At 41.0% G+C, this 13,422-nt stretch overlaps 1 protein-coding gene across 2 annotated transcripts in view; it reads right to left on the bottom strand.

Annotated features, from left to right (window-relative positions):
• Positions 1-9,338, bottom strand: part of afap1l2 (actin filament associated protein 1-like 2) — a 34,907-nt gene extending 25,569 nt beyond the window's left edge. Inside the window, exon 1 of one of the 2 annotated variants that reach the window (XM_041066837.1) lies at positions 8,962-9,338. In XM_041066837.1, coding sequence (XP_040922771.1) covers positions 8,962-8,977 — 16 coding nt within the window. In that variant the 5' untranslated portion in view covers positions 8,978-9,338. Of the gene's footprint in view, positions 1-1,490; positions 1,513-8,961 lie in introns of those variants that run through there. The other variant, XM_041066838.1, reaches the window with a different exon arrangement.
• Positions 9,339-13,422: the final 4,084 nt, after the last annotated feature.

Here is a 13,422-nt window from a genome sequence, read left to right as displayed (position 1 = left end):
GGTTTTTGGTACAAAGTCAGACATTTCTCTGGTGACTTGGGAAAGTCACTGTGAGAAATTTTACATGTTTTTGTATGTTCACTAAACCATTTAGAGGATGTGTTCCACATCCTCTAAATGGCAGAAACAACCCCAAATCTTTATTATTTCACTATCTCTTTCTATTTTACGTATGACTGGTGTGCACTGCTACTTCTCTTTTTTTTTTCTGAATTCAACTTTCATGTTTCCTCTCATCTATACATCACCTCCCTTCATCTGTCCTACTTTCAAAACAACTCCTCAAATCCCAGCATATCAATTCATGCTGCAGGAAATATCCAGTTTCTCACTGATGCAATATTTTTGCTGCTTTCAAGCATTTTATAACTTTGATCAGGGGAGAAAAAAAAAACTCAAACGGGTGGCGAGTTAAAGAAAACAAAAACAAGATGAAATGAGAAATTACAATATTGCTTCAGCCTGATGATGCAATAAAGGCAGCTGAAATGTAAGATGGCCTTCATGCTTGTCCGGCTTAGAGCTGCTGGTTGAGGTCTGTTTGGGACACTTCCTTTACTCTCTGAATCACAGTCATATTTTGGGATGTGGTGCAGATGTTGAAAATAGTCACAGATGTGCTCACAAGGTTTTCTTCACATCCAGTAAAAAGTCAGTGCTGCACTACTGAGCTTTTATGTAACAGGTTCTGTCTGTCTGCATGTCTATGCATCTGTGCACCCACATCCATCCACTTCCACATCCACTCATCCATTCATTCAGTGACTTCATAAAGTGTGTTTCTCTTTAGTACATTTGTTCTCCAGATACCGATCACATGGATGGACTTGGCAGCAGGGAAAGCACGTCACCAATATGGATGTGGCACTGTCGTCTCCCCTGAGGCCAGACAGTTTCTCTTGACTAATTCTGTGACTCAGAGACACTCCAAGCAGTCGACCAATGAGATGTCCAGCAGCACACCACACTGAGCATTGTAAAACACCACAATAGATCCTAACCAGCTGTATTCACACACAAACACCCCCTCCAGGATTTGTACATTTAAAAATGCATTTTTAATCTGTTAAAAACGACTAATTACAGTTACTTCTTAAATAATTGGAACCATGCACCAAGCATTTTGTAAACTCATAAAACTTGTTTACCACAGCTATCACCATTAGATTAATTGGCAGTTTATTTGAATGTGATTTCAGTTCAGTTCTCTGTAGAGGAGACTGAGGCAAAGTTTTAGCTTACTTTGATTGTTGTTTAAGTTTTCAAACATATCTGCCACCTGTAAAAAAAAATGACCAATCACAGAGTTAATCTCTGTGAGTTGGTAAACAGCACTGGTTTGTATGAACATATTTATCTAAGCAGGTTTAGTTAAAGATATATAAAAGAGATTCACTGTTTAATTAACTTTTAAAATTCCATTCTAAAAGAAACCAAAGAATAGTAGATCCAATCAACTGAAGTCAAATGATTCAAAGCACCAAGCCTACCTTTTGTCATCCTGTAGCTGACAGTGACAGCGCTACAACTACACCTAAAGGGGAAGTGGAGGCAATAAGAAGAACAGCAACCAGTGACCAAACACGGTGGTAAAATGTTTGGGGGCGACTGTGTGATTTTTACATTGTCACAGGTTCAAGGTGCTTCTGCTTCAATAAACAGGAAAAACCCTGACAGAAGCAGAGCTGATTTTTATTTCCCTACCACTTAACTTTAACACACCAAACTTTGAGGGGAAGGGCCTGAATGCAGGATCAAATATCAGTTTGATTGGTGTTCGAGCTCTATTGGCAGGCACTGGTCTGTCTCCTTGCAGCATGCTGGGTTCAGCTGTGGGGCAGGGGCTGCGTGGACATGGCTGGATTAATCCAAGCTGTGTTTTGGTGTTATTGCCGTAGAAACCAGAATTTAAAAAAAAAAAAAAAAAAGTGTCAACTCGCTGACTTCAGAAAAATGTCTGCCTGTGTCTGATAGCAGCACTAAAGGAACTTTGGAAAGAAGTAGACCAAGAGGCAAAAGTGTAAAGGGAAAATGAAAAGCATAAATTGAAGTTAGAAGCAAGATAAGAGTTTAAACGTTACATGTAAATGCACATTGTTTCTTCTAAAATTAGTAAGTTTTAAAACGAAGGGAAAGAAAAAATGTGGCTCCAGTACATCTGTGAGTGCTGTGTCTTTACCTAGAGTACACTGTGGCCTTATAGACAATACGTCTCCTAGTTTGTCATCTAAAGTAACTCAGTGAAAGTATATTAAATTTGCTTCTTTAGTCTAGATGACATTTTGATTTCATTACTTGCCTTTTCAGTCACATGCCGAGGGCCCTTAACATCAAATGTGAGTAGCCTGGTAGTCGTGTGTGTTGACAAAATGTCACTGTGTGAAATTACATTGGGAGAGATGTCACGATGGCACTGCAAGTAACTGAAGCAGACCTCTCTCTTCTCTCTCTGTTCAGGTATGGTTGGTCTGGTCTGATATAAATCAACTCTTTCACTGCTTTTTCAGACTAACTGCCTGAGGTGTGTGAGTCTATGTTCCCACTGGGCTTCAGGTGAATTTCTGAGCCTTGATCAGAGCAGCTGGCCCTTCCTGATCAGCAGTTGTTTCACTTCTCTAAAATTCAGGTCTGTGTATTCCTAATTGTAATGGACTGCGGATACCTTTGTCAGACTGCTTGACTTGTGTTCAGTCACCAGTATCTACAAGCTCCTGTCTTAAAGTTTTCTGTGAAAACCACAAGGGCGTGTTAGAATGTCATTGGCACTGCAGCCACATGTATGCAACAACACAACAAACTCCACTGAGGGACTGACAACCTGAGTGAAATACAACATGGTTTAACTTCATGATTATCAGAGCTGGTGCTCAGAGCCGTGTGGGTTCTGGTTCTATAAAATCAGAAACGAACTTGCTGAAAGGATAGAAACCCGCAGCACCAAGTCCAAGAACTCATTCATTCGTTGACAATGTGGAAGCAAAACAGACTCAGATTACAGTATTAAAAATGTCTTATTTTGCTGCATTGCACAAATTATGTAAAAACAACTTTGGCAATCTTAAATGTTAAAGTGCTTTAAAAAAAAAAATCTCTGTCAGTCTTGCGGTCAGTTGAGGTCAGAGAGGAGGTCATGGCTGAATTCTTACACTAACGATAGGAAGTGTTTCACACTGTGGGAAAATTTTGATCCATGAGCAGCTTGAGGTTGTTCAGCGGGTTGGTCATGGCTGAAAGTTCAGCAGAATCCACTGGTTTTAACACTACAGTGGCTTACTGCATCATTTTTTGAGATGCTTTATTTGTTTGATTGAAATGAGAACCTGTAGTCTTATCTTGACAACTCCTAACAAACTAATGTAGTATAGTCTATTCATTATTCATTTCTTTTGGGTTTGCTTGTTTTTCTTTTTCTTTCTTTGTTGACAGATGAAAAATAACATTTCCCTATAAAATCTGCTCGAGGCATGCCGCTGTGGCAAAAATATTAACCAGGTTCAAACTATTATTAATTATTAGATGGGAGACAGCATGAAAAAAACAGAGCAATCAATGTCGTATGAGGGAAATGATAAGAGGAAGTGGTGAAGGCATAGGCTTAAGACAATGCAAGTAACAAAGAGTAGAAAGAGTCTGTGGGCTGAGTTACAGCAAACGTTAAAACATTAGCACTAGCCTTACTGGTGCAACAGACTGAGGCGTTAATTTTTACAAAGGTGCAAATACTGAAGACAGAAGCAGTAAAGAAGGAGTCACTTATAAAGTGCAGTTCCACTCCACTCTTTTTCAAGTTTTGTCCTCTTTCATCGTCCCACTGCCAAGACAACTGAATCTTGCCTTTATTCATCTCACGCTTTATCTTTCCCAGCACTTTTTTCCCCTTTTCCCAGTCCGTCTTTAGATCTGTGCTGTCTCATTTATATTGAGTCTTACAGCTTGGCCCTTGGAGAAATCAGGCAGTTTTTATTGCTGAGACATGCTAATGGGTTCTAAAATCCAAGTAAATCTTTGGGGTTTTTTTGTAGGAAGGGGGCCCTGGACTACTTGAGCAAGTTCTACTTGATTAGCATGCAATGCAAGTTACTGTAGTCTCTGCAGATAGAGGCTAAAGCTGAAGGTTTAACACTCTGACTTAGAGGCAGGATGACATGAAGTTTGTGTGTGTGCATGTATGTGTGTGTGTGTGTAAGAGAGTGTGTATGCACTACAGTCAGAGATGAGGGAAGTGAGAAAAAGAGCAGAATAAAAATGGAGCATAATGCAGGAGTGTTTGTCCACAGAAACAAAATCATTTAAGTCATCTGCAGATATGATGGAGAGATGGTGTAAAAATACCACTGTCAAAGCGCAATGTCTAATATTAATGTGATGTATTGATATTTATACATTAGCTGTCAACATTTTTTATCATCATGTTTTCAGATAATGAAGCCAACTACTGGCTCAATTTGGACGACCCTTTCAAACACACTGGAATGTTAACAATGATAAAAACATTAGATAAGACATAAGACAGCTGTGGGACAAGAGTCAATTACTTTTCTTCAATAATGTAAAATGGTGACACAAATGGAAAGTGAAAGTTCAAATTAACATCTCTAAAGCTGCTCTAATTATCAGCTTTACGTTAACAATCAACCAAATGACTATTTGCAAAGTAAAAGGTGTCACTTGTAGTGATGTGCCCAGCTCTACGTAAAGGTCTAAGCCTTTTATTGCTTTGGTTTTACAGCCAGCAGCTTTATTGTTTTGGTTGAGTTTCACAGTTCTCAATGGCAGGCAGCGGTTTTGAGCAAAAAAGCTTGGATAAACCCACAGTGTGCTACCTGCTTAGCACCATACAGCAGACAAAGTTAGCAACTTGCGAGTGACCATAGCAGACCAGTTAGGAGCTAAAGAGACAGACATTCATCACTGTAGTTGGGTGGAAACCAGTATTACAATTACAAGTGCCAGGTGACAGAAACATGAGTCTAAATGAATTCTATTGTTGCTCAGTGTCTGTCAGATGTGTCAGTGTTGTGTTGTCTATTTTGTGCTGCAAGTGGCCAAGAAATGAACTAATGTAGACTTAAATATATTTTTTACCCCCAAAACAAGTCTATTTCCAAACAACACTAACTGTACAGAGCTGTGCTACATGCAGAAAACTCATAGTAACATTGTGACTCTAGACTTGTCGTTCCAAAATGCACAAACCTCCACAAACTCCCTCCTTCCCATAAGTTTTTTCTCACAAGTACACACAGAGATGAAAAATCTGTCAGTCTTGAGGCAGAGGAGGCTCAGTGTGATTCCACCTCCTCTTAATGCAGCACCCTGCCTTCATCCCTCCTTCAATCTTCCTCTCTTTACTTCCTCGCTCCACAGGATCCAACCAACAGTCAAAAGCATCATACTCTAGATATTCTGAGGTGTGTGATGGGTATATGCATGTCACTCTGTGTGGGCATTAACACGCAGTAATACTGTACAGTACTGTGTAGTGATAAATAGATTCATGTCTAAGTAAAAGTGAAGCTTTGCAAGGCTCCACAGTGTTGGCTTGATGAGAAAGAAAGAGACAAACTAGAAGCAGCTGCTGACAAATGAAAACTAACTAGCAGTGCCGCCTCAGAGTCACCCACATAAAAGCTCCTCTGCTTAGTTATTATCCCACAGATAAGTGGCTGCAGGGAGAGTAAGAACTAGTGTGCATATGTGTGCCATTACAAGTTTGTGAGCTCCTGATCCCTTGTTCTAAGAACGTATTCCTTCGTAAGAATACCTGGTGAGAAAAAAACAAAAACAAACACAAACACAGGTCTGATCCAGAGCTTCTGTATCCAATAAACAAAGCAACGTTTGATGTGTTGAAAATGAACAAGAGCAAGACCCAGAGGGCGAAAAGGGCCAAACTCACACTGAGCACCCCACTGCCACAGAGCAGGAAGACCGTCTTTCTTTTCATCATTTTTATAGCCCAGTCCAGCTTCCTGAATTACCCACACTCCACTCGCTCCCCGTTGGCAAGTACAGCCCATGACACACATACGAGTGAACCGGCAGACCCCATGCCAGCCCTGACGGCCTACATCTAAGCCTGCCTCTGCTGAGCGTATGGGAGGTGAAACCCACTGACTCCGTCACATTGTGCTACACTGAAAAGTGCCTTTAAAAGTGTAATTTTCAACTGATACTGGGATACGCAGGTTAATAAAAGAACACACATAAACATGTTATTGTGAAAAAAATAATATCCTCTTCCATTTCTGACAAAGCCAGTCAATGATTAAACTGTACAGTAGTTGCTTGTTTCTTAGCAGAATAATCCACTGATTCAAAGATGTCCATCAACACGTCTGTCAGTCTGCCTCCATTTCTCTTACATTTCATTTTGGCAGCGATCACAGAATCAGATCATTGTTGGAGAAGACGGCTGACGCTGGAGGCAAGAAAAGGAGCCATCATCATAGATCATCACAGATCTCTTTTCTGGGTGAAACCCAGCTGCAAAGAGCGTGAAGCCAGCACAGCGAATTCAACATAGACATGGCTTCCCGAGAAACTGGTGGATTCCATAATAACATGGAAAGCAAAACAAGCAAGGCCATGATGTGAAAGGCACTGATTGACAAGGAAAGGGAGATAATAAATAATGGAAAGCATCTTGCAAAAAAATAAACAAACACATACTTCCATTCCCATTATGGGAATGGAAAACTGTACATAATATAGAACATAGGTAATGTTTCTTTTACAGGCTAATGTTATCAGAATATACATGAATGCAATGTACTTTGAAGATATAGTGTATATAGTGTACCAATCATCACTTGACTAAGTTCACAAATTGTGCCCTGTACTGCAACAATGATTTTCAAACATGTCCCGTCACAGCCCAAAGGTCATTCCAACAAAACACAGCTCCAGGTGGTTTCACTAATTTGATCCTCATCTCTGGCAAAAGGTGTGAGAATCAGTAACATGAGATGCTTAAGTGTTTCTCTGGAATTAAACCTGCATGAGTCACGTTTGGAAAAACACAGAGAATATCCAGAATACTAAACAATGCCTTTCCTTGTCATTGGCCTCCCTGAATTTTCCCAGGTTTCCCTTTACTGTACCCCCTCCACTGACTGCCTCTGGCTGCTAGTATCTAATTCAGTGTCCTGGTGCTGCTGCATACAGTTGCCAAAAGAGTACACTCCAGTCCTTATTTCAGCCCTGCACACCAGCTCAGTCTCTGCACTCTGTTACTACCAGATGCAGATTTCTTGCCCTGCATCTCATGATCTGCCTTCAGCTCTTCCTCTTCTCTAATGACGTCCTCATTGCTCATGTTTTCCTCCTATCTGCCCTGAAAGCATCTTTGAAAATGTCTTTGACTTAAACCATTCCCTTGGGTGACTTGGGAAGTCTGATCAATTGATGGGAAACAAACCCCTCCTAGTTTCTTCTGTGCCAGTCAGAGGTATTTGAGATACAATCAGCTGAACAGTATAGCTCCCCTTGTGGACAATCAGTCTAATCTCATAAATAAAGTAACATGGCAGTGAGATACACCATGTGTACTGAGATACTCCACATGATGATCTGAAATCATCAGATCACTTCAGATCACTTGTTTTGTCCAAACAACAAAATAATCTCAGAGATATTCAATTTACAATGATATATAACACAAGAAAGCACATCTGTGAAAGCTGGACTCAAACAATTAATCAATAAATTATCAAAATGATTGTCTGATCAGTTAATTGTTGCAACTATGCATGTGACTGACAGATGAATGACCAAATGAATGAACTTAACAGAGACCCGCCCACTGCTAATGAAACCCCCTCACAGGAAAAACTGTACCCCAAACACCTCCACCGACTGTTTACTCTGACGGAGTGTGGGAGTAAAGAGACTGGACTGTCCAGTCAGCTGGAGAACGGGAATGTTGCAGCAAGACTGCCGTCTTTCAAATTGTAGAGATTCCACTGCAGTTTGACTATGGCTATTGTTTCCAATCCAGTCAGCTGCTTCACCCAGTTGCCTCACCTACACCAGTGACGCTGAGGGGGTTCATAGAGTGCAAAGTTCAGATCTGATAGTCCACAGTCATGTTTCTCATATCAGCTCTGAGCTCCAAAGATAAGTAACCTCCCCTGTAACTAGTCTCTGTGCAAAAGGGTTTTTTTTTTATGTTCAGACATGAAGGTGAGGTGAAACTCCTGGCTCATTCATTCTTCTAATTTCAACATTTGGGCTCAAACTCTTTGTTTATGTCAGTCATTAAGTATTACATGGCCTTGCTCATCCCTCATGGACAAAATAGCCACAGGAATTTGAGGAATGCCCTGGGAACAATGTTGCTGCTCTTGGAAATCATCAGCGGCCAGAGTATAAACTACTTTACAGAGCCCACTTGGAGGAGAGGCGGTTTAGCGGGAGAAGCCACACATCTTAATAATCCTTGATGAAACAAGGTGCATTCACCTCATTCAAGTAGTTTCAGTCCGATGAATCTGAGCACTCGCTGTGCACAGGCAGCTCACCAGTCTGACAAGACAGTCTATCTATTTTAAGTGAGCTACCTAACTCACCTAACTCACCATTTTAATAATCATTATTAGGGGCCAGATGACCAAAACTCAAGCCAGTATGTCAAACAATGTTCCCTTACAGCACAGACCGAGCAGAACTAAAATAAACTTATCAGACATTACTTTGGTGTTGTCCCAAAACCTTAGATTCTGGCCGCTGGCAACATGCGAATGGCTCGAATGCAGCCAAAAACAGTAAATGTCATATGAAGAGTCGTATGTCAAAAGAAGTCGTCGGGATTGGTGTAAGTTTCACCACATACTATTCTGTTGTAAAGCAGTTCATATAGATGCATTGTCAGCAGTGACACTCGATAATTCAGCAGCCTTGTTCCTCATGTTATTGACACAAAGTTAGAAAACACACATAAAAAAAACATCCTCCTCTTACCTTTGTGCTTCTCCATTCGCTCGCTCGGACACTCGCAGTTTCACCTTCTTATCCCTCGCTTTTCATAAAATCAAACAATCCCAAAAAGGTTTTTTTTTTTTTTTAATTTATATATGTTTTTTGCTGACAGGTTTTTGGGTGATGGATGGGGCAGCAACTTCAGCGGAATGCAGCCCGGCGCTCCCGTTTTCAACAATACACTGACGGAGCCAGACAAGACTGGAGTTTTGACGGAACAACAGCGCTCTCCTCGTCCTCCTCATCTGCTTTTTCCGCACCTCCTCCTCCCCAGTCTGCAGCATCCACGCTGCAGATCGGTTGCTCCTTCGAAGAGGGGGGACCTCCAGGTGCTATTCAGAGAGACTCCTGGGGGGTGCCACGACAAAAACTGTGGAAGAGTGTGTGTGACTTTTCAGAACTCAAGAAGAAGAAGTTGTCACACGGAGAGGACGGTCGCACCATGGCCTTGTCTATAGCCTGCTGTTGTTATCTTCACATCCACGCTTCCGCACTGAATTGTGTCTTTAACCATAAGGGAACACTCTCAGAGACATAAACAAACACACATTTGTGGAATTAGTTTGGGGCTCAGAGCTGGTTTGTCTCCTGCTCTGAATCTATAGAATTTGGTTTTAAAATAAATACACAATATGTTTGAATGAGAAGATTAAAGAATTCATCCAGATGTAAGAGGGACTAAAGTCTTTGTGATCAGAAACAGAAATGGTGTCTGAGGACAAAACTATGACAAGGGAGGCTGTCGATATTATTATCCACAATCGCATAGTGGTTGTCTTTAAAATGAATACACTGAGCGGTTTCTGTAGGCTACTGTACTTTTGCTTTCTCTGCCAACAGTGCAGTGAAGTTGCCTGCCCAAACAACCGCGCACCCCCGTGGGAGAACAGTGATCGGGCGGAGGTATGAGAGGAATGTCAAACGAAGTTAACACAACGTACTCCAGAAGATGATTAAAACGCATGAAGGGTTTTGTGTTGAACCTGTCTATCACCTGAATGCTTTTATCTCTTTACCTTGCGCACAGGCGCACGCAGTTACTTCATTTAACGCAGCAGCTCAGGCAGTGAGGACGATTATGTGGTTGAGTGGAAGAAGCGAAAGAGCAAGACCAGAGTGCCACTTGCTTTGCACCAGTTAGATACAATAGTGGGGCATTTTGTCACAACCTTCAGTAGTGCTTCCAAACACGCATAATGTGTTACACTACACCTGTGGACCCATCTTTTACTTGTTTGCTGACCCTCTCTTACACCAACACACACCCACGCAAACTTATTTATGAGCAATGACGCTGTATCTTTTTCCGTGTGTCATTGTGTGTGTGTGTTTTTTTTAGTGGGACTGTAAGTGTGAAAACGTGGTCTATAAAAGCCACAAATTCTACCGGACGTTCTCATGTGAAACTACAAGGTTGTGGGTCAGCCTGAACTCACAGCAGTCTATGTAGTAACTCAAAAAAAGTGAAAGTGTTTATAATGGGACGTTTTATTAGTGTAAACCTTCCTATAAGACTATGTCTACACTCATCTCTCTCTGAACTGCATTTTCCAATAATAACCTTATAAACTGTCTACTTTAAAACTTGCCAAAACACTGTAGTGTAACATAAGACTGTTATATACACATCCTTTGGTATCTTTGTGCTTTAAGTGAAGGTCTAATAATAATAATACAAAGAGCTTCAAAGTGAAAAGAACACCCACAAAGTTAGTAATGACAAGACAAAATATACAGTGTATGCAAAAGAGAAATACCAACAAGACCTGTGAATACTGTATTTCAGAACCGGAGGCAAAAGAAGAGACAAGGAAGATGGAAGAGTCAGTAAAATGCTGGCACATGAAGGTGGAACTTTGAGAGGCTGCTGACAAGAAGCAGCTGAGTCTGCACATCTCTCACTCAGGCCATTTCAAAAACTAGGAGTAACCACAGCAAACTCTCAATCCTCATTTGATAAATTTTGACTGGAGGACAAGCAGAAACCCTTCATCTGACATGTCCCTGTGGCTTTTAATGGGACTCATCACATCACAAATATTCAAGGGGCCCGACCAAAAGTACAGGAGGCTTCTTAAGATCCATTTGGAATTTTAATTGTTGGCCAGTGAGGCCAATAATGTGAGCTTGCTTTGTAAAAGGTCTCAGTGGTGCATTTTGAATTATCCACAAAGTCCTTAGAGCTGCATTGTGAGTTTGTAGACTGACTTAGCATGAAGTTTCAGATTACAGAATCTAAATCAATGCACTTGTCAGTTAGGATTAATTTACAGTCAAAATAGTGCAGGATAAGCTGTTAAGAGCAATAATAGACCGCCATTCAGCCGGGATTTTGTTGAATGTGCTCATAGTTTCTGAGTATGTGTGTGGATGCACGTCTGTGAGAGGGAGGGCGGTGGAATGGTAATTTGCTGCTTGAACTGTGGGGGATTTTTGTGTGAAAATGTGCTCAAGTTCTATTTTATTACTTGCTTCATTTAGCAGTTGTGTCTATCAGCTGTTCATATTTCCTCGAACGATTTGAATTGTTAATGTTCACAAGTATTTTAAAAGACAAAGCATTAAGCGTTTCCAGCTAAATGTAAAACCCCACAGGGTCTGTTTTCATAAGCTGACTCAGGCTTTCATTCTGAAGAAACTTCTGGCTTTTGCAACAAATCCTGATGCAGTATTTATTTAATACAGCTGGACAGCTGCATGGTTCCTTTAAGTCGTCAGTGTTTATGTCGTAAGGGCTTTGTTTGTCTGCCCTGTGGTTTCAGGAAAGAAGGGTAGTTGTGGCATCATGATGGCATTTTTATTTTCCTGACCAAATAGATGAAATCTGTTATTGCATTGAGGCCTTGCAGACGCTTCTGGTGTCTTATAGTAAACTGCTGATTTAACCTCAAAAAGTCAAAAAGTGAATATGAAAGTCAATGGAAATGTGTTTTTTTTTTTTTTTTGGCCAAAAAGTAAGTGTTTCATTTGGAGTAGCTTTGTTGAAAGTTTTCAATTGCATCTTTCTGTCTTTGTGAGTGGATGGAGTTGTCCTCACATGACCTAAGAACTTTCAACTGAGTTTTTCAAAGGCCAAGGATGCACTTCCTTGCTCAATATTCTATTTGTGTTGTTATTCATGAATTCAAAACAAAATTTGCACTTGAACAAATCTTTTCTCCTTCTTTTAGAGCAAATACAATGTGCGGTACTTGTTCAATTCTTGGCCTTGAACCAGCGTCTATTAGTGGGAATCTTTGCACAGGCTTCACCTCACTTCAAACAGGTCTGACAGATGACGTCATTTTTTTTCCACACTTCATCATATGGCCTTGAGTGAATGGTGGAAATGTGAATGTGAGTCAGGCATGATGGCTCAGCATGAATTGAAAACAAGGGTGGTCTGGCCTTTCTCTCCTCTGCTCTGTCCACAGCAAAAGAACTGTCTTGTTAATCCAGCAGGGGAATTCCTATTGTGCAGCCGACCTTTGGAAGCTCCTGACAGTACGGGAGGTTTCAGGTCTTGAACATTCAGATTTGGATTTTAATGATTTATGGTCACCATGCTTGTCGGTGTGTGTGTGAGGTATTTGTATGTAGGTGTGGAACAAGGATACTAAAAGTTTCTAACAGGGTCAGACGGACACTTGAACTTTAACAGAGTGCGTTTTTGTGTCAAAGGTGTGACTGCAGACTGAGCTTCTCTCCTCTTTTCTGCTGCTGATTGGAGCACAAAGAGCATTCCTCAGCTGTGAATCAGAGGACAAAGGTCACCGACTCAACTCCAAATTAGCACTGGACCCTCTTTGATTCAGGGGCCTCTCCCATGTTTGCACACATATATACAGGCACATCGTGCACTACCAATCCCCTGAAAAGAGACCCCCCATTTATTTAGGTATTTCCATCTAATCTAGTCTAAACCATGTGCCTCCTCTTACTGTTGCGTCTGGGAATTTCCAAAGAAAGGCAAATCCACTGAGTCCGCTGTACCTCCCTGTTGTTTTAAGAACATTTAGACCAAGAATGCAGAGTGCACTGGCTTTGGACACACTACACCTATAAAGATGGTGCCTATTTACCCTGCACCACTGAGGTGTGTGCACCTGACCAAACGCTAACAGGCTCTCCTGTGGCTTAAGCAGGGGAGTGTTAAGTCATAGCTCAATAATATTGTTTTTAGTTCATGTGTGATCAGGTTCACAGTAACCTCTGTGGAAAATAAACAGTGGTTTCTCATATTTCAAAATGTGTGCAGATGACTCATGTGAAGGCTGAGAAAATGTTACTGTGATACTTTTTGCGACAGCTTAAATCTTGCCTGCTAGGTAGGTTTTCTTTAGGGAACGCTGAGAGGGATTTTGGTAGGCTAACCTCATCGCAGTCGTCAGAGGACATGCATCTAAATGATTCACAAAATGTAGGCTACTGTATTTTTGTTTTATTCTCTCAGAATCATCAGAA

Source organism: Toxotes jaculatrix, chromosome 21, assembly GCF_017976425.1.
Source record: "Toxotes jaculatrix isolate fToxJac2 chromosome 21, fToxJac2.pri, whole genome shotgun sequence".
Lineage (NCBI taxonomy): Eukaryota > Metazoa > Chordata > Actinopteri > Toxotidae > Toxotes > Toxotes jaculatrix.
This window is presented reverse-complemented; position numbering and strand designations above follow the sequence as displayed.